General features: G+C 41.5%; 1 protein-coding gene across 1 annotated transcript in view; it reads left to right on the top strand.

The window, feature by feature from the left end:
* Positions 1-24,912, top strand: part of prr35 (proline rich 35) — a 56,512-nt gene extending 31,600 nt beyond the window's left edge. The window contains exons 2-4 of the mRNA XM_043711054.2: positions 15,953-16,139; positions 18,879-20,653; positions 23,499-24,912. Of these exons, the coding sequence (XP_043566989.2) occupies positions 19,026-20,653; positions 23,499-24,384 (2,514 nt within the window). The 5' untranslated portion in view covers positions 15,953-16,139; positions 18,879-19,025 and the 3' untranslated portion in view covers positions 24,385-24,912. The remainder of the gene's footprint in view (positions 1-15,952; positions 16,140-18,878; positions 20,654-23,498) is intronic.
* The last annotated feature ends 1,068 nt before the right edge of the window (positions 24,913-25,980 follow it).

The following is a 25,980-nucleotide window of genomic DNA, read 5'->3' as shown; positions in this document are numbered from 1 at the left end:
GAGAACTTAAGCTTTAGGGAGAGACTGAATAGGCTGGGGCTTTTTCACCCGGGAGTGTCGGAGGTTGAGGGGTGACTTTAGAAAGGTTTATAAAATCATGAGGGGCAGACATAAGGTGAATAGCCAAGATCTTTTCCCCAGGGTAGGGGAATTCAGAGCTAGAGAGCATAGGTTGAAAATGAGAGGGGAAAGATTTAAAAGGGATCTAAGGGGCAATTTTTCCACACAGAGGGTGGTGCATGTATGGAATGTGCTGCCAGAGGAAGTGGAGGAGGCTGGAACAATTACAACATTTAAAAGGCATCTGGATGGGTACATGAATGGTGGGAAGAGTTCAGAGAATATGGGCCAAACACAGGCAAACAGGACTCCTTCAGATTAGGATATCTGGTTGGCATGGATGACTTCAACTCAAGGGTCTGTTTCCGTGCTGTATGACCCTATGACTCTATAAGCCAATGAAGGTTTTACCTGAGTATTTGCAAAATTCAAAACTCCTTTCCTTGTTTGTGCCTTCATTGCCTCGAGGTCTTCAGAAAAACTCACCAGGGTAGAAAGTAGAAACCAAAATGAAGTCTCTTTTAATGTAAAAAGGAACAATTTGATTTGAGATTATTCTGGCAAATGTGCTTGAAGACAGCATGCTGCCTCCAAATCCACTGTCACTTTAAGTTGCCATGTGCTAGAAAAGCCTGTAAGGACAAACGCTTCCTCCCAGATTATTTGTCCCCATGTTTCCTGGGTGTTAAGTAATATCCATCACTGAATATGAAAATTAAAAGGGCTGCATGAATTCCTGCAAGGCAGACAGAGCAATAAGTCAGCAGACAGGAATATCCACTAGCACACCTGCAGTGTCAATGTTAGAGTACATTTTTAGGGGTTTATAATATCTGTTCTTCTTTTAAAGGGGGCGAAAGGCTAACATTGCTGTTAACTTTAATTAGGCAAAAGTGAGGACTGCAGATGCTGGAAACCAGAGTTTAGATCAGAGTGGTGCTGGGAAAGCACAGCAGGTCACGCAGCATCCAAGGAGCAGGAAAATCAACGTTTCGGGCAAAAGCCCTTCATCAGGAATAGAGGCAGGAAGCCCGGGCTTTTGCCCGAAACGTTGATTTTCCTGCTCCTCGGATGCTGCCTGACCTACTGTGCTTTTCCAGCACCACTCTGATCTAAACACTGTTAGCTTTAGTTATTCATTTTCCTAGGCATTTACTCAAGCTGATAACTAACTCCAAGTCTCTTTATAAGAGAATGCAACATTACAATATCTAATTGTATCATTTGAAGCTGCATTTGAAGTCATGCTGTGGAATAGCTGAAGTGTCATTGAGAAAATAAAATTCAATAAAGATCATGGACTCAAAACATTGGAGCTTGTTTTAACACAAAGTACAATGCAGTAAAAATGACCGATGGTCAGATTTTGAGGGTGTGTATCGATGGTTTGTTTGACCAATGCATCATGAAATATTAAATTTACAGAAAAATATGTATGAACACATTAAAGTGAATAACCTAAGACAGCAGAGGCCCAGGGAACACCAGAGTCTGGGGTTGGGGGGGGCAGAGGATAGAAAATACTTCTTTCTCTCATTCTCCTTTGAGGTAAAGCTAATTGTAGAATGGTGTAAAGGTGGCGTAATGCACTGGGGGATATCTTCTTAGATCAGAACCTGGATACCCTGGATTACCTGGGTGCAATGAACATGGTTAAAAGAGACATACAGTGAAAGAACCAATTCAGTTTTACTCCCATTAAATGAATGAACATAAAATACCTTAACTGATGTAATTACCGGACAGGTCAGATCTCAGACTGAAACCTGGCTTATTACAATTTGCTATGGTTATAACAGTGATATCTCACTAAAATAGAGTCATAGAGTGATAGAGATGTACAGCACAGAAACAGACCCTTAGGGCCAACTCATCCATGCCAACCAGAGTAGGTCTAGTTTTGCAGCTTCTCTAGTACGTACATCCACATACTGAATCAGAAAATTTCCTTGTACACACTTAACAAATTCGCCTCCATTTAAAGCCTTAACATTATGGCAGTCCCAGTCTATGTTTGGAAAGTTTAAATCCCGTACCGTGGGCGGCACGGTGGCACAGTGGTTAGCACTGCTGCCTCACAGCGCCAGAGACCCGGGTTCAATTCCCGCCTCAGGCGACTGACTGTGTGGAGTTTGCACATTCTTCCCGTGTCTGCGTGGGTTTCCTCCGGGTGCTCCGGTTTCCTCCCACAGTCCAAAGATGTGCAGGTCAAGTGAATTGGCCATGCTAAATTGCCCGTAGTGTTAGGTAAGGGGTAGATGTAGGGATATGGGTGGGTTGCGCTTCGGCGGGGCAGTGTGGACTTGTTGGGCCGAAGGGCCTGTTTCCACACTGTAAGTAATCTAATCTAATAACCACCTTATTATTCTTACATATAAGTGTAATCTCCTTCCAAATTTGTTTCTCAATTTTCTGTTGACATTTTTTTGGGGGGGAGCAGGGCAGGGGGTGGGGGGGGGGATGGTGGTAGTTTATGATGCAATTCCAATAGGTTATCATCCCTTTCCTATTTCTCAGTTCCATGCAAATAACTTCCCTGGATGTATTCCCTGGAATATCCTCCCTCAGTACAGCCATAATGCTATCCCTTATCAAAAACGCCCCTCCCTCTCCTGTCTTGCCCCCTTTCTATTCTTCCTGTAGCATCTATACTATGGAACATTAAGCTGCCAGTCCTGACCATCCCTGAGCCATGTTTCTGTAATTGCTATGTTATCCCAGTCCCATGTCCCTAACCTTGAGTTCATCTGTCTTCCCTGTTAGATCTCTTGCATTGAAATAAATGCAGTTTAATTGATCAATCCTACCTTGTTCTCTGCTTTGTTCCTTCCTGCCCTGACTGTTTGACTCACTCGCTTTCCCAACTGTACCAGTCTCAGATTGATCTCTTTCCTCACTATCTCCCTGGGTCCCGTTCCCCCCACCTTATTAGTTTAAATCCTCCCGAGCAGCTCGAGTAAATCTCCCAGTCTGTATATTCAGGTCCCTTCCAATTCAGGTGCAATCCGTCCTTCTTGCACAAGTCACTTCTACCCCAAAAGAGATTCCAATGATCCAAAAATGTTTGTATCATCGATAGTCACAGGTGAGGTGCCGGAAGACTGGAGGTTGGCTAACGTGTTGCCACTGTTTAAGAAGGGTGATAAGGACAAGCCAGGGAACTATAGACCTGTGAGCCTGACCTCGGTGGTGGGCAAGTTGTTGGAGAGAATCCTGAGAGACAGGCTGTATATGTATTTGGAAAGGCAAGGACTGATTCGGGATAGTCAACATGGCTTTGTGCGTGGGAAATCATGTCTCACAAACTTGATTGAGTCTTTTGAAGAAGTAACAAAGAGGATTGATTAGGGCATAGCAGTAGATGTCATCTATATGGACTTCAGTAAGGTGTTCGACAAGGTTCCCCATGGGAGACTGATTAGCAAGGTTAGATCTCATGGAATACAAGGAGAACTAGCCATTTGGATACAGAACTGGCTCAAAGGTAGAAGACAGAGGGTGGTGGTGGAGGGTTGTTTTTCAGATTTGAGGCCTGTAACCAGTGGAGTGCCACAAGGATCGGTGCTGGGTCCTCTACATTTTGTCATTTACATAAATGATTTGGATGCGAGCATAAGAGGTACAGTTAGTAAGTTTGCAGATGACATCAACATTTGGAGGTGTAGTGGACAGCAAAGAGGGTTACCTCAGTTTACAACAGGATCTGGACCAGATGGGCCAATGGGCTGAGAAATGGCAGATGGAGTTTAATTCAGATAAATGTGAGGTGCTGCATTTTGGGAAAGCAAATCTTAGCAGGACTTATACACTTAATGGTAAGGTCCTAGGGAGTGTTGCTGAACAAAGAGACCTTGGAGTGCAGCTTCATAGCCCTTGAAAGTCGAGTTGCAGGTAGATAGGATAGTGACGAAGGCGTTTGGTATGCTTTCCTTTATTGGTCAAAGTATTGAGTACAGGAGTTGGGAGGTCATGTTGCAGCTGTACAGGATATTGGTTAGGCCACTGTTGGAATATTGCATGCAATTCTGGTCTCCTTCCTATTGGAAAGATGTTGTGAAACTTAAAAGGGTTCAGAAAAGATTTACAAGGATGTTGCCAGGGTTGGAGGGCTTGAGCTTTTGGGAGAGGCTGAACAGGCTGGGGCTGTTTTCCCTGGAGCATCGGAGGCTGAGGGGTGACCTTATAGAAGCGCATCACCTTCTACATTTTCCAAAACAGCATACTTTTTTGAGATGGGGATATCCACAGAAGACTTCTTTACTACCTGCCTCCCTCTCCTATCTTTCCTGAAGTTAACCCATCTACCTGACAGTATCTGTGGCTTTTCTTCCTCCCGAGAACTGCCATCCATCACACCCCCTAGCTCCTGTAAATTCCTCATTGCCTCTAAATGCCTCTCCAACCGATCCATGCAATTGATAGGATTCGCAACCAAAGACACTTCCTGCAGACATAATCAACAGTAATGTGTAAATTCTCCCTTAACTCCCACATCTGACAGGAAGAGCATATCACTCGACTGAAGGTCATCTTTGCATATTAACAACCTACAGACCCAGGAAATAACACCATCTTATTTCTCTAAACAAAAAACTGCTCATGGCTAACTTAATAAATATGGCTTATATTTTTAAAGTTTAATCAAGAGACAGATGTGAATAAAACATATAATCAAAAAAGAACCCACTCTACTCACTATTGTAGATTTACAGCAAGGCTACACTTAAAAACTATGCACTTATCTCTTCCTGTGCTATGAGCTCTCTCACACCGGGTCCTCCAAGGTCAGCTGTGAATTTTGCTGTTTATTAATTTTTCCTTGACAGACTCCGATGTCCAGAGATATACAATGCCACAGATTTTGCATTATCAATAAAATAGAGGTGTCATAACAAAAGAAATGAAAGTAATATAGAATAAACCAAACCATCCATTCATAATACAAATTCACAGATTTTTAAACACACCTTTATAAATTGAAAATAAAAACAGCCTTTGTATTGTACTCAAAACACACCTCAGATACAATACACAAAACATCACTTGTACAGTACTCAGACCAGAGTCCCTGTATCTAACACCTCAGCAAGTTTAAGACACTTGTAAATTTAATTGTAGACTAGAACTGTAGCATCTCCCTGAGGCTTCTTCCAGCTATCACCATCCAGGAACTTCACAGGACTGCACAAAACCCAAAGTGAAACTAAAAGCAAATGTCTGACTCTCTCTTACTACTGAGTGTATGTCTTAAGGTTAAAAAGAACAATTTCCTGAAATCTCTAACAAACCTCCAGGTCATATTATTTACCTTGTTGGTTTGTAAAACACTTTAAGATAAACAAAAAGGACCATTAGTGGTGCACAAAATCCCACTCACCGTAAAGCCAGGTCATAAACTGTATCCAAAGAATTCACCATGGCTACAGAAATACTTAGAATTTGCAGCAATTACTAACATCAGACACACAGCAAAAATAGTGTATATCACAGCATGCACTTCAACTCAGCCAATTATCTGACATTCCTTGGAGCCAGATAACTCAGGAAACTTCTCCCCATTGTCTCTACTTTTCCACATTCACCCACGTCATAGTTCTGTTAACAACAGGAACTGGAGTTTCAAACTTAAACATGCTGTTTATCGTTATGATAAAGTTCAACATTTTTATCAATCATTCCAATCATCAACCCTCCCCTGCTGTTGGAAACAATAAGATGAAACATAAAATGATGGTTTCATTCAACCACCTTCATCAATCACACCTTCACTGAGTAACCTTTGTTGTCTCTCAGTATAGTCACTCTCATAGCACCAGTGCCTAATTCAAGTCATCGGCTGGAGTCCCCTTTTATTGTACTCTCCAACGTAATGATGTTCCACCAAATGTCAAGACTTGTCCATAATGTTTCAGAGGGGTCCAAAGCAGTTCTCCGTATAGCTCACTGTTACTTCCTAGTACTTAGTCCCTTGCTCTCTGATGATAACGCACAAGTTCATGTTGAAGTTCACCTTCTCCAAAGTGATATTTTGATGAACAATGATTTTTACATCTTTGATTTGGAAAAAATGTTTTTCAGACAAATGTGCTTAAAAGATCTTGGCTCAGACAGAGATCAAGGCTATCATCAGGAGGCATAGAATACCCAAAATCACCAGAGAGCAAAAATTTGTTCTAGGTCAAGGAAATTTTCAAATTTCAAATACTGGTTTCAAAATGTTGCCCCCAGTCATTGTCATCAATCTTCCCTCACAATATCCAGCTGAAATGAGGTTTGCTGGCCATTAAAACAGTGAGTGGAGATGTGTGTACCCTTGAGCATATAGTCCTTGCACAGAGGTGGAGGGAATAGGAGCAAGTTAGAATGGCAGTGGGGAGCTGATGAATGTAAGGTCAATTATATACCAAGGGAAATGAGCAAGGAATTCATGGAGGAGTTGGTGGTTCTAAAATTGGTGGAATGTGGAAAAAGAATGGTGATTAGTGTGTGACGTGAAAGAAAAGGAAGATGAAGTAAGTGTGTTTGGAATGAGAAAGTGGGGTACTCTTGTGATGTTTATGCTGAAGAAGTAAGAATCACAGAATCCCCACAGTGTGGAAACAGGCCATTTGGTCCAACAAGTCCACACCCAACCCTCCAAAGAGTAACCCATCCAGACCCATTCCCTTATCCTTTGCCCTGACAAATGCAGCCAACCTGCTGAACACTATGGGCAATTTAGTACAGCCAATTCACCTAACCTGCATACATTTAGACTGTAGGAGGAAACCCACATGGATATGGGAAGAATGTGCAAACTCTACACAGATAGCCTGAGGCTGGAATAGAACCTAGGTCCCTGCCACTGTGAGGCAGCAGTGCTAACCACTGAACCACCATGTCGCCCAGGGGAGGAGAGGGAATTCTATGGAGTGTTGGGATGTGGGTAAAAGAAATGCTGTCAGGCATACCAACTTAATAATGACAACCTTTGGTTATGTGGAGTGTTTCTTTTTACTTTTGAATGCAATCTTGCAAACCCACGTCACCTAAGCCGATCATCCCATCACCTTCAACTCCTTTTTTACTCATTTGCCAATTAATTCAATCACAGTGGGGTTGGGCAGAGCCATGAAGTTGGGAGGCATGATTGGACTATAGGGAAAGTCATGTGAACCACTGTGCTTTATGGACCATTTCTTGTTGGTAAAGCACTTATCCATTCCAACCAACAATTCTCACCTCATTCAAGTTGCTGAGTGTCCCAAGGTCTGGGGAAATCTCACCTAGTGGATATTGGCCTGAAAAATGCTTGAAATTTAAGCCTCACCAAGATATTTAAATCTAGGAGCTGTCTCATTGTTTCCACTGGCATGATGATTGGAATGATTGATAAAAATGTTGAACTTTGCACATGCTGCAAGTTTTTTGCAATCTGAAAGGTGCTGTTTGAACAGTGTGGAAACTGCTTCATTGTGAAAGGGCATTTAACAAATACTTGAAAGGGACATGGGGTTAAGACAAGGGAGTGGGACTAATTGGGTAGCGTTTTGAGATGGCTAGCACAGGGACTTTCTTCATAATGGCATGTTTCTATGCTCTTAACCTATTTCTCATGGTTTGAGAGATTCTCATGTTTGTCCACTTTAATGTTGGCAAAAAGTTTAATATAAACCCCATTTTCCCACAATTTTTATGACTGATTCAATGACAATGGACAGCTTTGCCACATTCCACGTATGACCGGTACATAAACTCTTTGTGCGGGCTCTGATCTTACATTTTAAACACTAATTATCATTTAAAAGTGAACAACCTCTGCACAACTGTCTCTTTTCTTCTCATGTACAAAGTTTCAAATCAGGTGCACAATTCATAAAAAGAGAGAGAGAATAATTTAGGTTCAGCTACAGTTCACCGAACAGTTTCAGGATCACAAATTTTCCACAAATGTACAAAGTACAGGCAGTTTCAGAAACACCGCATTGCCCCTTCATTGAACCATTAGTCAATAACGTTCAATCAATCAGCCACTGCTGTGGTGAAGTGGAATGGGATAAAGATCACATCATTCTACTGTATTTGCAATCAGCCATCTGCTGTGGTATTGTATTGACTGTTAACATTAGTTTGTTATTACCCAACTCCATTGAAGCATTTTAGAGAGTGAAAATAGCAATGAAAATAGCCAGGGAGCATTCTATTTTAATGAATTTGCATAAACACTCAGGAACACCAAGTCAGTGAACCTTACAGTGTTAACAGTTTATGGTAAGTCACAGAAATCATACAGCAGAAAGCTATGCTACCAATTCTGTAAATCCTTGATCAATTTACATGTACTTGGAACAATATGAAATAAAAACAAGCTTTAATTTCATTAACTACTATAAGTGTAGTAAATCCCAATATTTTGCCCCTTTTATGCATTACTATCACCACAATGTGTAATTATATGTCCAGCCCCTTTTTACGCTTTTATTCAAAATAAACAAAAGTTGAATATAATCATTAACTGCGGCTTAAAATATATTACAAGTATATATTTTAAAAATAATAGCAATCAGCTGGAAATTGGAGCCAAATGCTTTTAAGACACAAGGACTGAAAAGATAATGTTGTAGTAATGCAAAGACATGTTGCCCTGAGGCTCTCTGCTGTTGTGAGTATCTTCCTGATAATTTGTACTGAAGGGGAAGATTTTAAACAAATTAACGAGTGGAGTTATGTGATGCAGAGGTGGCTCCACCATCACCAATCAGTTTATTGCAGAAATTCCAAATGCACAGACCCTTAGCGCAAAATGCTTGAAATACAATTCTCAAACAGAGACTTGACTTTTTTGTGAGGATAAATTTTCCATGAATTTTTCTTTTTAAGTTTTCAAAAAGCATACAATGTGAACCCTGTTTTCTGTTGCTTTGCAGTTATTCTGAAATCAAATATGTAGGTATATCTTGAAATTCTCTGAAGTCCAGTAGAAGGAAAGGGGTTCTCATTGCAGGATACAGAATTCTCATGAGGGCTTGAAGGGGTGGTTGGAGGAAGGATTTTTCCCTTTGCTGCTGGGATGGGTGGGGAGCATGGTGTTGTACCAGGGGCACCTTCTCAGAATAAGAGTAGTTAAGATGAGAAGGAGAGGAGTTTCTTCATTCTGAGAGTCTTTGGCATTCTCTGCTAGAGGGCTGTGGAGGTTCAGTCTGTGACTGTATTTAAGAGAAAGATTGGTATATTTCTAGACTGCAATCACAGCAAGGCATTTCGGGATAGGGTGGATATATGTTGTCAAGGTAGAAGATAAACCATGATCCAGTCTAATGGTGCAGCAGGCTCATTCAGCTGAACATCTTACTCATTGTCCTGCCTTCCTATGTTCCTATTTTCAATCCAAACTGAGTGTCACTCTAGGACCTCACCAAAGAGCAGACTCTGGTTAAGCAATCCCAATGAGGCTGCATGTAAAGTTAAAGGGACATTGCTATAGAGATGGTGCCCTCTCAATTCCCTCTGCAGCTCCAGGTGAAGACTGGTGATGGTCTCTGGTCTGGAGAAGGAGTAGCCTAATGGTTTCTCAATGGAGGGGAAGGACTTAGTCTTACCGTCCTCTCCTTTGCACTTCAGTTGCACACCTGCTGAAAATCTCAGCAAACAATTTATCCACATCATCGATCTTCTAACTTCCCCTTTAAGCTGGCTTTATTCCCCAACAGGGACTCCAGCAGCAGTTTCATGTCAGCAGCATCTGGATCTTCCTTGAGGCTGCAACTAGACTCCTATAGCAGGCAGCCATTTTGTCACATTCCAACCCCCATGAAAAAAACAGACCCTCAATCCACGAAACCAGACATGGCAATGAGTGAGGCGGATGATCCACCTCAACACTGCGTGATTGAGTCAAGGAACATTCAGCCCTGTATCATTTACTTATTACACACAATCAAAATAAATGCTAGATTGGAATACATTTAACAGAAAATCCTTAACATTACTTTTGAACAATAGTCAATAGGTGCAGGAGTAGGCCATTCTGCCCTTCGAGCCTGCACCACTATTCATTATGATCATGGCTGATCATCCTCAATCAGTATCCTGTTCCTGCCTTATCTCCATAATCCTTGATTCCACTATCCTTGAGAGCTCTATCCAACTCTTTCTTAAATGAATCCAGAGACTGGGCCTCCACTGCCCTCTGGGGCAGAGCATTCCACACAGCCACCACTCTCTGGATGAAGAAGTTTCTCCTCATCTTTGTCCTAAATGGCCTACCCCTTGTTTTTGAGCTGTGTCCTCTGGTTCGGGACTCACCCATCAGCGGACACATGTTTCCTGCCTCCAGAGTGTCCAATCCTTTAATAATCTTATTTGTCTCAATCAGATCCCTATACGTCTCAATCAGATCCAAACGTGTTAAAGGTGCTTTCAAAGAGGGGACATGCTGGAGTCATGGTATTGTCATTGGCCAGTCTTTTTTAACATTCATTCATGGGTCATGGGTGTTGCTGGCTGGGCCAGCATTTATTTCCTGTCCCTACTTGCCCTTGAGAAGGTGGTGGTGAGCTGCCTGATTGAACCACTGCAGTCCACCTGCTGTGGGTTTACCCAGAATGCCATTTGGAAGGGAGTTCCAGGATTTTGACCTAGTGACACTGAAGGAGATGTGATAAGTTTCCAAATCGGAATGCTGAGGGGCTTGGAGGAAAATTGCAGTTGGTGGTGTTCCCATGTATCTGCTGCCCTCGTCCTTCTTGATGGAAGTGGTTGTGAGTTTGGAAGGTGCTGTCTGAGGATATTTGGTGAATTTCTGCAGTGCACATTATAAATGGTTCACACTGCTGCTACTGACCATCGATGGTGGAGGGAGTGGATGTTAGTGAACATAGTGCTAATCAAGTGGGTTGCTTTTCCTGGATGGTGTCAAGCTTCTTGAATATTGGTGCTGCACTGCAGCACTGAAGCACCAAATCAACTCACCAGAACTCCTGTGATAATACCTTCCAAATCTGTAACCTCTACCATCAAAAAGACAAGGGCAGCAACTATATGGTAACACCACCACCTGCAAGTTCCCCTCCAAGTCACACACCATCCTGACTTGGAATTATATTAGTATTCCTTCGCTGTCACTCAGTCAAAATCCTGCAATTCCCTCTTTAATGGTGGGTCTACCTACAGCACATGGACTGCAGCGGTTCAAGATGGCAGCTCACCACCACCTTCCCAAGAGCAACTAGGGACAGGTAATAAATGCTGGCCCAGCCAGCAATGTCCATAAGAAAAAGATACAGACTTGAAAATTCTAGTGTAGCTTTCATGCTGGATAAGAAGCTGTCGACTGGGTGGTGTCGAGCTCCTTGACTGTTTTTGCAGTGGTGCTCTTCTGGGCAAGTGGGGAATATTCCACCACACTCCTGACCTGTGTCTTGTAGATGATGGTCAGGCCTTGGGGAGTCAGGAGGTGGGTTACTTGCTCCAAGATTCCTAGCCTCTGACTTCCTCTTGTAACCACTATATAAGTGTGGCTGGTCCAGTTCAATGTCTGGTCAATGGTAACCTCCAGGATATTGATAGTGGGGAGCTCAGTGATAGTAATGCCATAATAATGCCCCTTGATAGTAATATAGCAATTGACCCGAGTACTGTCTGAAACAGCCAAACAAGCCACTCAGTTTCAAGGAAAATTCGAGGTGTGCAAACAAAGCTGGCCATACCTTTGATGCTGGGATTGGTGGGTTTGAGATGTAAAAGCAGACTGGAAAGGCTAGTACTTTTTTCATTGGAGAATAGGATATTGGGGGGTGGGGGGGGAGGTGTCCTTATTGATGTTTATAAAATCATGAGGAGCATTGATAAGGTGAATGACAAAGGTTTTTTTTTTCCCCCAAGGCTTGGAGGAGTTCAAAACCAGGGGGAGCATATTTTTAAGGTGAGAGGAAAAAGATTTTAAAAAGACATGAAGGGCCACCATTTTAGACAGAGAGTTTTCCATGTATTGAATGAACTGCCAGAGAAAGTGGTGGACACAGGGGCAGTTACGTTCAAAAGACATTTGGGTAAGTTCATGAATTGGAAAGGTTTAGAGGGATATAGGTCAAGCTCAAGCAGGTGGGACTAGTTTAGTTTGGGAACATGGTGAGAATGGATGAGTTGGACTGAAAGGTCTGCTTCCATGCTGTTTGATTTTATGATAAAGATTACAAAGACAAGTTGTTGTGCAATGCACAGAACATATCGATGAGGCTGACACAAGAAACCTTTGAGTTGAGATATTTTATCTTCGACTGAACGTGTAAATCATTAAAGGAACTATCGGAGAAGTGGTTCTATGCTGTCTAATTCAGTATCACCCACTTGACTCCACTGTCCAATTTAAACTATCCCCCGTTTATCCTGATCCTAAAGTCAGCAGGCCTTTTAAAATACACTTAAACTGAACTCCAGTAAAGCACTGGAGTGATGTAAGTTAACCTGAAGTATACAAAGTTACATGACTACATACATTGCCATCTTATCAGACTGTTGCACTAACAAATAAGGACTATTGGACTAAGCAGGCTTTCAAGATGTCAAACGTCTTCATGCTCCACCCATTCTCTAGAAAGTAATTTTACACATCTTCAATGTGTATGTAGATTCTTTGTTTTACACAGTACTCTCTGTAATTCAGTAGTTTTCTTATTATTATTTTTAGATTGTGTGTGTCACTGAAAACCCAGCAATTAATGTGTATTCCTAATAGCCCTTAAGCTGCTGCCATTTACATGTTTTGGAACTGCTGAAGTCAGTGTGCTGTTAGTTCAGGAATACTGGGATTGTAACCTAGCAATAATGTAAACAAATGAAACAAAAGTGGTGAATATTATTGGTAAATACATACAGTACCTGAATAAGATCACAGTCAACAATCTTTTTCTTTTGAGACCAGAGTTCTTCAAGGATTTTAAAATGGATTCACAAATCTTCTCAAAACTCGCTGGATTCACAGGGCTCATCCCCATTTGCACATGGACTGATCCATGCTGCTTTTCTCAGTACACCCACCAAAGCTTGCACAAGTCCCATTTGAAGTATGATGCTCAGGATGATGGGTAGGTGTAAATGCACCACCTCATGTGGGCGAGGTTGGAGATGGTGGGGAGGTGAGTGTCGTGTGATGAGAGAAGTGAAGGGTGGAGATCTTGCCTGTTTGAATGACTTGGCATCAGAAAGGGGAGCTCCCAGGAAGCCACCCCAAGCCATTGTACCTTCAGCTGGGCTCCTCTGCCCACTGGCCCACACCATCTCCCGTATAAACACCACGCCAGACGCCCATGCTACCCTCAGTCATCTTTGTCTGGGAATCCATTAGCAATTCCCAGCGCAGGTCCCAGTGCAACAACAGAAGTGACCTCAGCTCTCAACAGTGGGCGCTGTTGATACTACAGAGTTTCCAACTTCTGATTGGCTGCCAGCTCTCGGGGGTGGAACTTCCACCTTACTGAGGTTTTAATTTTATGAGAGGCCGACTGCTGTTTTGGTAAGTGCCTGATTACCCCTGAATGGGGCTTCCACCCACTTGTGAAAAGGCTTCCCTCCTGTTTGCCAACTGATGAGCAATATCCACACTACCACCATCAAATTCTGCCCAGTGATGCAATTGAACTCTTGACTGCTGTAATGTACCACTTCAGCATAAACCACTGCATATTTATAATTCAGTGTTCTAGCATTGCATCTAATAAACAAGTTTGCCTTTTTAATTGTTGATTCACATAGCCAGACATGGGGTCATAAAGTTGTAGAGTTGTAATGCATGGAAACAGACCCTTCAGTCCAACTCATCCATGCCGAACAGATATCCTAAATTAATCCAGTCCCATTGGCCACTAAACCCTTCCTGTTCATGCACCAATCCAGATGCCTTTTAAATGTTGTAATTGTACCAGCCTCTTCCACTTCCTCTGGCAGCACATTCCATACAAACACCACCCTCTCCATGAAAAAGTCACCTCTTAGGTCCCTTTTAAAACTTGCCCCTCTCACCTTAAACCTATGCTCTCTAGTTTTGAACTCCCTTATCCTGGGAAAAAGACCTTGGCTATTTGCCCTACCTATGCCCACTCATGATTTTATAAATCTCTATATGATCACCCCTCAGCCTCCTGGTCAGCATCTCCCGATAGCTCAAACACTCCAACCCTGGCAACATCATGAAAAGTTCCTATTCCTTTCAAGATCTCACTGCATTAATACAATTTGTCCCTTTGAAAACACACACTCTTCATCCCTTTTTTCTGATAAATTAATTGCATTATAAATTTATAAACTTGTGTAAAGCCTTAATGACCACTTTTATCCCTACTGCACTACCTATCTGTTAATAATTTGGATATAATAATAATTAGGAAAATTCTGTAAATCCTCATCTGTAGTGGGTAAGTTACTTGAGAAAATCCTGAGAGGTAAGATATACATGCATTAGAGAGACAGGGTTTGATTTGAAGTAGTCAGCATGGCTTTGTGTATGGGAGATCATGCCTCACAAATTTGTTAGAGTTCTTTGTTGAAGTGACCAGTAAGGTTGATGAGGGCAGGGTGGTGGATGTAGACTATTGCTTTTCAGTAATGCCTTTGATAAGGTTCCGTATGGTAGGCTGCTTTGGAAGGTTAGATCGCATGGAATCCAGGGGAAGCTGGCAAATTGGATACATAGCTGGCTTAATGGGAGGAAGCAGAGGGTAATAGTGGAAGGATGTTAGTTGAACTGGAGGCCTGTGACTAGTGGTGTGTCTCAGGGGTTTGTGCTGGACACACTCCTGTTTGTTCTCTCTCTCAATGATTTGGATGAGAATGTCCAAGGCATGATTAGTAAGTTTGCAGATGACACTAAAATAGATGGCATTGTGAGGAAGATTATCAGAAATTGCAGCAAGGCCTTGATCAGCTGGGTGTGTGGGCTGAGAAATTGCAAATGGAGTGTAATATAGCTAAGTGTGAGGTCTGGCATTTTGTAAAGTCAAATCAAGGTAGGCATTTCATGGTGAATGGTAGGGCCTTAAGGACTGTAGTGGAACACAAGGATTGAAGTTCAGATTCACAGTTCTCTGAAAGTGGAGTCACAGGGAGACAGGGCAGTGAAGAAGACTTTTGGAATGCAGGCCTTCATCAGTCAGGGTATTGAGTATAGAAGTTGGGAAGTTATGTTGCAGTTATACAGGATGTTGATGAGGCTGCACTTCGAGTTTTGTGTTCAATTTTGGTCACCTTGTTATAGGAAGGATGTTATTAAACTGGAAAAAGTGCAGGAGAAATTTACAAGGGTGTTGCCAGGACTCGAGGATCTGAGTTACAGGGAGAGGCTGGACAAGGTCGGACCTTTTTCTTTAGAGCATAGGAGACTAAGAGAGGGTATTATGGAAGTGTGCAAGATCATTAGAGGTATGGATAAGGTGAATGCACTCAGCCATTTTCCCAGGGTTGGGGAATCGAGGATCAGTTTAAGGTGAGTGCAAAAAGAATAAAAGGGAACCTTTGGGGCAACTTTTTTACACAGAGCGTAGTATGCATATGGAATGAGCTGCCCGCAGAAGTGGTTGAGGTGGGTACATTAACAAAATTTAAAAGGCATTTGGGAAAATACATGTATAGGAAAGGATTGGAAGGATATGGGCCAAGTGCAGGGTAATGGAGTTAGCATGGATGACCATGTGGTTGGCATGGACCAATTTGGGATGAAGGGCCAGTGTCCGTGCTGTAGGACTCCATGGCTCTCCGACTCTCTATGATTTACAGAATAATGAATAAAATTTATAGGTGAACACTAATCTTTGGCCAAAGTATTCCACAGTTTTTCATGTACTTAATTCTGGCATTGGATTGGAGTTGTCAGCAACAGTTACCTGTTTCACAATTGTTCTTTTTCCATTTAAACCATCAGAATTAGTCAACCTGGGCAGCAATTCCTGAGTGAATTCAGGACCACGGCCAGCAACCACAAGACCAACGTTACCATGAGCGGTTTCCAAGCACTGGAGTGGAATTCAGCCTCTTCAAACTCGAACTAGTGAAATTGGTGATCACGTTCTATTTGCCCAAAATATCTGACATCAATGATTCAACTTTAGGTAAGAATATATGGTACACAGCATCTTACTGTTAGGTAACCTGTGGTTTGCTAAGACTAGACTAAAGCAGTGATTAACTGGGACCTTTCATTGTGTTAAAATAATTCATCTCAGGATTTGTTCAGTTCTCTTGATGAATTGGACACTATATCAGAAACAGGATGGTATATCATGTGCAGTCTCATGAGAGGAAATAGTTTTTTTTGGGGATGTGATATTTAAATACAACGAACATTATTAGAATAGAAACTTCTAAAGAAAAGTCATATTCAATTCAAAATGTTAAGTTTGTCTCCATGGATGCTGCGAAACCAGCTGAATTTCTCCAGCATTTTCTCTTTTTTGTTTCAGATCTACAGTCCTTTTGCATTCATTTTACTGCCACTTCTCTCTCAGGTCGTCCCACTTTGAAGATATTCGTTTTTGTTGTTATCTATTTCCCTTCTAGTGTTCAATAAGGTACTCACCAAAACTTGCTTTCACAGCCACATCTTCCTTCATAGTGACTGTGTCCAGCTCCAACTTAGCCCTCATTCTAACTGAAGATCCTTTCTTCATGTTTTGCATCAACCAGAGGCACATAATGCCCCTTTGACATCAGTTCTTGTTGCATCCTGAGATCCACCCTCAGTGCCATGTGCCTCTACCTCCATCAGCAACCTCCATCTCCATCAGTACCACACTATCTCTAAGCTGTCCTAGCCCCTAGTACAATCTAATTCTTCATCTCATTCAACACGTTAACAGGGTTCAAAGAGATTTACCAAGAAATTGCTGGGAATGGAAGGTTTGAGTTATAGGAAGAGCCTAGATAGGCTGAGACTTTTTTCACTGGAATGTAGGAGGTTGACAGATGATCTTGTAGAGGTTTGTAAAATAATGATGAGTAGGGATAAGGTGAATGGTCGATGTCTTTTCCGGAGGGTGGGGTATTTCAAAACTAGGGGGCATTTTTTAAGGTAAGAGGAGAAAGCTGTTGAAAAGACCTCGGGGACAGTTTTTTTACAGGGAGTTGTTTGTGTGTGGAATGAACTTCCAGAGTAAGTGATGGATGCAGACACAGTTACAATGCTTAAAAGACATTTAGGTAAGTTCATGAATAAGAAAAGTTAGGAGGGATATTGGCTAATATTTTAGCATGGACTGGTTGGACTGAAGTGTCTGTTTCTCTGCTATATGACTCTAAGATACCCTTCCTCTTCCTTTCAGGAGTTGTAGAGCAACATTTCTAAAGTAGAGTTATATTGGACTGGAAACATTAACTCTGCTTCTCTCTTCACAGATGCTATGAGACCCACTGAGTTTTTCCAGCACTTTCTGTTTGTATTCTTACAGCAGGGCTGTATCACTTCTTACAGAACACAGAGTCAATTTATCATCAGTGTCTGCTCTCCAGTAGAGTACATCTGTGGGGGATACCGACGAATAACAAGACACTGCACATGTGGTGCATATTGTATGAAAAATTAGATAGATGCTAAAAGAAATAAATTAGTTGTTACTATAATGGCTTATAAATTCCACTTTATTTGCTTTACAAAGCATTTTAGTCTAAGCACAGAGCACCAGATTTTTAACTCCTCTGAGATTGAATGTGTGTTGAACAAGTCAAAATCTCTGTTTTTAAATCTTTGTGCATTAAATTATTTTTGAAACATCTTTTGGCACCTACCACGCTAACTAATGCACACAGATTTAGCAAATCATTTAACTGAAGTTATACATGATATTGTCATTAGTTAAGCTTTCCTAGAGGAAATAGTTGTGAGTCATTCAGAAAGAGAGTATTCCCAGAAACAGGTGTTATTCTTCTGCATTTTTATGCCTGGAGGCCAATGGTTCAATTCTTACTTTGTTTTGTAGTCAAGTGTAAATAACACAGTGTGGCAGGTAAGGGAGGAAAGTATGATATCTGAACAACACAATTTACAATATTGAGTCTAAAGTGGAATACAGCAGTTAAAGACCCCTGTGATTCAATGTCAAAAATCAAATCAAAATTTATACTACCCCATTTTAGCTTATTTTCTTTTTGACACATATGTTTTACCACAATTTTATACTAAGAAGACATTATAATATTTTAATGGATGGCAGTGCAGCTACAATAAATTTAATACATTAGTCTGCAATGTTGTTTAAAAAAGCTCAGTTTTTACAAAGTAACCTAAGATGAAATGTGGTTAAAATTCTATTAAGCTGGCCATTGAAGTTATTTCCCAAAAGACCAAAGTGCAGTCAGATTAAATTTGCCCTTGTCTGTTCCCACAGTCAAATCGGCATTTTAGTTTTATTATTAACATACTGTACATAGATCCCCTGGAGGCCCAGTGGAGAATGGGTACAGCACTGAGAATTAAGTTGTACAGACCAGCAGGCCCCAAATTTGATTGCTGGTCTGAGTCGTCTTTTTGATCTCAATTGGATTCAGTAACTTAGGATAAGAGTGTAAATTCAGCTAAGGTTCCTGAATGTCTAACTACAGATCTGAGAAAAGACACTTGGGTGAAGCATTTAAATGGTGTTCTTGGCATTTATACTATTAACAATACACATCTGTAAAAAAATGTGCATGTTTATTTTAACATACCTGAACAAAGCACATTTCTGATTAATGAGCATAATGATTTGCCAATGTAGTTTAAGTGTTATGAACACAATTCTATTCATTATTCCTTTAAAGTGATGTTAAATTACTTGTTTTTTTAAAGAGTGGATTCGCTGATTGTTTATTTACAGATTTTACATTCTGGAACATATTCATGAATGGGACAATAACAGAAGTATTCCATTGCCAATGAATTGTGCCTACCCAAACAGAACACTGACTGAACTGACGTATATTAATGCGATAGCATTAAGCAAGTACACCTTCTACTGAATTTCATGAGTACAATGTCCAAAGACGAAGTGACCTGCAAGATTAGTGCAGTATACAAACACAAGGAAAGGAGGCCAAAGAAGCCTCATTATATTCCAAGACCATGGGGAAAACCTTACAATTACAAATGTTTCCAGTGTCCATTCACCTGCATGGAAAAATCACACCTTTACAACCACATGAAGTACAGCTTGTGCAAGAACTCCCTTTCATTGCTAATTGATTCTGACTGGCCTTACAAGAAGAGCAATGTTCTTAATTCTGATCTGCGCTTACTACAAAATGCTGCTGAACGCATTCGAACAGAAAAGGCTAGTGAGGCGTTCGAAAGCAGTGACCCCAATTCTGTTCCGGGAGATACTTCCAGCAAAGTTTCCGACGGGTGGAATGCCTCCAATACCAGTAGAGAATTAAGCCCAGACGTGACCATTTTGGAGGGTTCTGATAAACAGGCTCACTCTTTAAGAGACAGGGGAAAGCCAAGCTTTGCCATTGAAGCAGAGGCAACAGAGCAAGTGCAGGAGTCCAGATGTTCACCTGACACTGACATGCAGCCTCCCCCAAGAAACAAAATGGCTAAACTGAGCAAAAAAGCTGAAACTGATTTCATCATAACTGATGTCTTTGCCCTGAAGGATTCAGTCACGAAGAATAAGATAATACCAGCTGCAGGACTGGAGGCCAAACTGAAGCAGTACAGGCTTCCTAAGAACTGTGTGAGCAGTGATGGTACTCTCATGGAACAGTGGAGGCTGATCACATCTGGACAGCGAAGAAATGCAGCTGATGTTTCTCCACCATCTGCCAATACTAACGTGATTCCATGCTATCCACCACCATCCTACAGGGACTATCAGGAGCCACAAGGGATAAATCTTTCAGTGCTTGGAGTTAATTACCCAATGAACCAAAACCTGTTCTCATATTTGAGTCCCGGGATCACTCCAAATGCAACAACCCCTGCCCAAGTGGCTCACCTGCCTTTCCTAGCCTCATCTCCTCAGTTAGTCCATCCTCACTCTGGGCATTTACAATCAACACATCTTCCAGAAAGATCTCCAGCCCCATCAAGATTCTTCTACCCACTTTTGTTCGAACACACATTCAGTTCATTAGGGAACAAGGTGACAACAGACAAAGAAAACCAGGAGCGAACAAATTCCACATCTCCGAGCATTCTTCCAACTCAACCACGCGATATTCCCAATAAAACCCTTTTGCGTAAGGTCCCTGCTCTGAGGCCTCAAACGAGCCACTGTTCTGGTCAACTGGATGTGTTCTTAGCTGATACCAATCACAAGTCCCTTTTATCACACGGTGATCAAGAAAAATGCTCAACATCATCTATCGAAAAGACTGCAATATCTCACAAAAATAACATCAACTTCAAGTCACCAACCAAAACATGTAAGGACTTGAGAGATGTCCAAGATGTGCTCTTTCCACCTCAGCTCCAAAAAGGGCCAAAGACATGCATGCAAATTTCTTCAGGAGTCAGTGAACCTTTAATAAACTTAGCAGAACATAAGGCACAGTCATCAGTATTTTCACTGGACCCAAAAGCCAACTCAACCAGATCAACACTACCATTAGATCCTCTTACAGCAGAGAAGTTAAAGCAAACAAACAGTGGGTGAGTTAACAATTTATGCAAGTTTGTAAGATGTCCATCTGGTTGTCAGCTCAGATTTCATAATGGTACTGCTTTACCAGATTGGAAATATGCTTCCTGATCCTTACACATGTGTGTTCTATTTGTTAAACAAACTTACTCATAAATGAATTAATTACAGACATAGGTATTGACAGCATTGATGAAGGATGGGTGTTAAATGTAGGTGCTAATAGATTGTACCCCCTCCCCTTCATCTTCCCTTCTACCAGGGTCTTGTTTGCATGGATTTGATCTCAGTCCAGTTGATCTGCACAGACTTGCCATTAACACCAAACAGTAACACCAACTCTTTTTCTGTATCACTTCTCTACTCTCCTTAGCATTCCCTTTACCTTTTGCTCTCAGCACCCTAATGCTGCGTTCCACTGTTCCTCTTTCCTCCCTTTTCCAGCAGCATAAAAATGATCACTTTTTCAGTCCCCTTCTGTTCTGAAGAAGAAATGTATTGGACTCAAACCTCTGCTTTTCTCTCCAAGCATGTTGGGTTTCTCAACACTTTTTTTCTGCTTTTCTTCAATAACTGGCACTACTGGGTTTAGAAACAAAAATGAGCCAGTGCTTCATCACAACGTGAGTGAAAATACAAGTGAAAATTCTAATTTCTCAGAGGACCAAAGGAATTAGGAACAATAAATCATTCAAACCCTCAAACCCATTCTGCCATTCCACAAGGTCATTAATGATTTGATTATAATCTCAACTTTACTTTCCTATGCGACCTTCCAAAACTTTGGACCCTCTTGTCTGTCAGAAATCTGTCCAACTCAGTTTAGAATAAGTTCATTGACCCAACATCCATTAACTCTCTGTGGAGGCTGAACATCAAAGTCAGGAATAGAGAACAGAGGTGGAAATGGAATCCATCAAATTAATGGTTGGAATGCAAGACAATGTTAATCACAGAAACGTTCTCTCAGGTGAGGGGAAAAGGAAATTGAAGGAGAGTGAGAGAGATTTATAGGACAACTGAGAAGTGAACATGAAAGTAGGAAGGCCGAAGGTTTCAGGGAGAGAGTTCTGAAGCACAGAATGGTGAATGAAGTGCAAAGTAAATCAGAATTTATTATGGAAAGGAAATTTATGAATGGCAAATGATAGCCTTATTTGAAAAGCATGATCAACTCTAAATGAACCATGACTCTTACCTTAATCATTTGGATTTTGCAATAGTTAATTGCTCAAGATAACTGCTTCTGAATAAATACTTTCAAATATAACTACTTTGGTTTGGTGTTTACTTACACATTTCCTGTGTCTGCGTGGGTTTCCTCCGAGTGTTCCAGTTTCCTCCTACAGTCCAAAGATGTGCAGGTTAGGTGAATTGGCCATGGGAAATTACCCATAGTGTTCAGGGACGTGCAGCCTAGATGCATTAGTCAGGAGTAAATGTAGAATACATTTGTGGGTGGCACGGTGGCACAGTGGCACAGTGGTTAGCACTGCTGCCTCACAGCGCCAGAGATCCGGGTTCAATGCCCGCCTCCGGCGACTGACTGTGTGGAGTTTGCACATTCTCCCCGTGTCTGCGTGGGTTTCCTCCGGGTGCTCCGGTTTCCTCCCACAATCCAAAGATGTGCAGGTCAGGTGAATTGGCCATGCTAAATTGCCCGTAGTGTTAGGTAAGGGGTAAATGTAGGGGTATGGGTGGGTTGCGCTTCGGCGGGTCAGTGTGGACTTGTTGGGCCGAAGGGCCTGTTTCCACACTGTAAGTAATCTAATCTAATCTAATCTAATCTAATCTAATAATAGGGTAGGGGAATGGGTTTGGTTACTCTTCGGAAGGTCGGTGTGGAATTGTTGGGCTAAATAGCCTGTTTCCACTCTGTCGGTATTCTGTGACATTCAAGATAGAATTGCCTCATGAGTTTTTCTTAGAAAATGTTCATAATTGTACATTACTAGCTCAAGAAACATGCTGTAAGAGATTTTTTAAAACTGCATTTTTAAGCTGCTGTCTAAATTCTCGACAACTTCTCAAAGTGTTCCTTGGCCAACTAATTCTTTCAAATTATGGTCAAAATCATGACATGAGGAGGTTTTGCACCCTATTTAGAATCCAGAAGACTCCACATCCACAAAACAGAACCTTCCCATGACCGTTATATTTTCATTTTCTTTTATGTTTACTGATTTCTTCATCACAAATTATCAATGGGACAAAAGTTCAGTTTATTTAGTGCACAGAATGATGGAGGGGATTGGCTTTCTACAGCACGACTGTAACTTCACACATTAAAAGGCAATTAAGGCAGAAATCACTGGAAATCTGGTGTCTGACGACATTCATTTGGGAAGGTTGTAAAATTACTAACTTTCGCTCATGAGAAACTGGCAAAATATTGAAACAATCTCCTCTCCACAAATTCGGCTCTGCTACATGCTCAACTCCTACCCAATCTGATACATGTCCATAGTTAGCAACTCAATGTAGTTACTAATATCATATCATTTTATGTAATGAGCTGTTTAATGTGAAGTTTCAGTATTAGGTTATCTCCTTGGAGTCACTTGCCTTACTGTAGAAATTTGACCCTTCATATGAACTTTAGGAATGAAATATTTGATAGTTTTAACAGCAGTTAACTCTATAAAGGCACCTTGCGTGGGGTAGAGTGCATCTTAAATGCTTCTTAATCATCTTCTGTAGTAGCTGGTTTTTACTAATAAGTGAATTAGACTCACAACGAAAATCTTGATAAATAATATAAGGTGGAAGCCAAACTGAAGTTTTGGCTTCCACCTTTACTAATCCCAACTTTACATTCTGTTTATATAACAGGAATTTTAACATTGTTTTTAACAGTTTACAGCCTTCCGTTGAGAGTTTTTCTACTCATCAAAATGCTTTTCTCCAATGGAACACAGAGACTAATGGAATGGCCAAAGAACGTCATAGAGACAGTCCAGAGTTCAGGCATCAATCCCCAGCTGAACCTTCTCCGAAAAGTAACAGCCTGTGTAAATCTAGGAGAATGTCCCACTATCTTCAGAAAGCCCAGGAGAAAGGTGACTCCGCAGTGCTGATAGACGATCTCTACAAGGTGATGCATGAATACCAAGATGTTGAAGAACAGCTTTGTTTTGTGGACAATGAAGACACACCTGGGCAGAAACAACTCAGGGGCCAGCTCACAAAGATTAGAAAGGAACTGCTGCATATCCGACAGGCACTAGAAGAGACTAACAAGCAGAGTGAAGGACCCCTGGACCTCTCTGTCAAAAAGTCCCTTGATGGCCTTGTAAAGCACAGTTCGAGCAATGATGCCTCAGAAGAAGCAGTTGAAAAATGTGTCAATCAGAAAACAAGTTTTGAGGAAGTAAGGCTAATGGGCAATAAGTGTAAAGAAAGCAAATTCACGGTTCAAGAAAGCTGTTTTGGAGACTCTGAAAACACCTCATTGGATTTGTGCATCAAAATACACAACTTTGAAAGACTGAAGACTTGTTCTGACGTCAACACAAGTACAATCAGTAAGGCAGACCCAACTGAACCAAACAATCCACAGCTGCTCAGGAGTGTTTCCGCAGAGCGGACCTTTATAAACAGAACAACAAAGTGTGAAGCAGACTCCAGTGTGCCTCTTAGGTCACTATCGAGCCATAGCCAGAACGAAGGCGAGAGATTGTGCACCCTCAACCCTTTAGTGGCTGAGGCGTTAGGATTGGTAAAGCAGAGTAGGATTATTTGAATCCAGCAATGTGAGGAAGAAAGCACTGTGAAATTTGGTGCATATGTAGACATATGAGAGCAATTATTGAGCAGCACTGGAACAGATCCATGCAATATCTGAACTGAATTGCAAATATTGTTGAAATTGGAATTTTATCGAAAAGAACAAAATGGAATCCCCTTTGATAATCAAAGTCTTGAGCTCCTGTATACTGCATGACAGAAGATGCCCCATCAAATCCATACTCATCAATTATGAATATTCCATGTGTTAGTGTTCAGAGCTCTGTTATTGCTTACTATAGACAGGTGTACATGGTACAAATCATATCCAAGAAATTTTAACTCCAGTTTTTGTCCAAAATTATGCCCATTTAGATAAACCAATATAACAGAATAGACATTGCAATGTACCTGGTATGCTTACAGGGTCCAAAGTAGACACTACACTCACGGGTGTACCAATAAAAGTGATGTAAATGTGCGTGAGATATTATAGTGATGATGCAGGCACTTGATAGGAGTCCCCACAAGTTCCCTCAATTAGAATGGACTTCATTGAAATATTGGAATCAAACTCCTGCAAATTGGTGCCTACCTGCCCCATGAAATGGTACTTCCTTAATCTGTCCAGTACACCAGCGTGGAATCAGCCAGAAAGTAACTTGTAGAACCAATAATTAAAGGGCTCCACATTTTCATTAAGTGTTCAGTTGTTTTAAGCATTTTGGTTGCCTTTGAGACTGGCTGCTATAACAACTGTTTTGCTGTTTTGTAGAGGTAATGATGCAGTGGTAGTGTCCCTGGCTTTGAGCCAGGAGGCTTTGCTTCAAGCTCTCACTTGCTCCAGATGCGTCTCTGGAAACGTTGACCACAAAATATCTCGAGTTCAGTTGTCAAGATCTGCAACTGAGTTTTCCAGTTCAGAGCAGAGGAATGCTGTTGGACTTTGACCTTTGACACTCTCGAAGGAGGTATTGAAAAGGCAGCAAGGACTGCTACAAGGATCTATGCAGGTTGCAAGATGAAAGCAAAGAGCAGCCTGAAGGCTTCAGGAAGCGATGATCATGTGTGGACCTCATGCACAGGCAGTGTAAAAGGCAGTTGTGACCTGTGTCTGCATGCTACATGAAAAAATTGTAACCCATTACCTGAATATGCACTGTATTGTCCACGTAGCTCCCAGTGTTTTATACACCTGAGTCCTTCACCTCACTGCACTTTCAATGGAATGCCTCGCTTGGACCTTGCTGAAAAGACACGTGAAGCTTTTCAACTTGTAGTCCAGAGCTGAAATGCAAGATAATCAGATTTAGAAAGGGGACAATAGGTTCTGCAATGTGATTTATTTGATTTATTTATTGTCACGTGTATCTTGTTACAAACTGCAGTGAAAAGTGTCATATAATCTCGCCACTCTCCTTAAAACACAGAAAATAAACCAAAACATTGAATACAAAGGTAGGAGAATAAAGAAATAAAGAACGTGTCCGACTTTACAGTCCTTTTTGTTCAGTGTTCACCATGGACCATGGCCCTGGTGGCCAGATACGAGTCCCCTTCGCCGAGCTGCCGCTGGTGGGGCAATGCAAGTTGCCACTCTTCGGCGCCATCT

This window comes from Chiloscyllium plagiosum, unplaced genomic scaffold (assembly GCF_037043375.1).
Source record: "Chiloscyllium plagiosum isolate Xiang-an unplaced genomic scaffold, Cpla_swu_hap1 HiC_scaffold_20, whole genome shotgun sequence".
Classification (NCBI taxonomy): Eukaryota; Metazoa; Chordata; class Chondrichthyes; order Orectolobiformes; family Hemiscylliidae; genus Chiloscyllium; species Chiloscyllium plagiosum.
The sequence above is the reverse complement of the archived record's forward strand: the minus strand, read 5'-3'. Positions and strand labels throughout refer to the sequence as shown.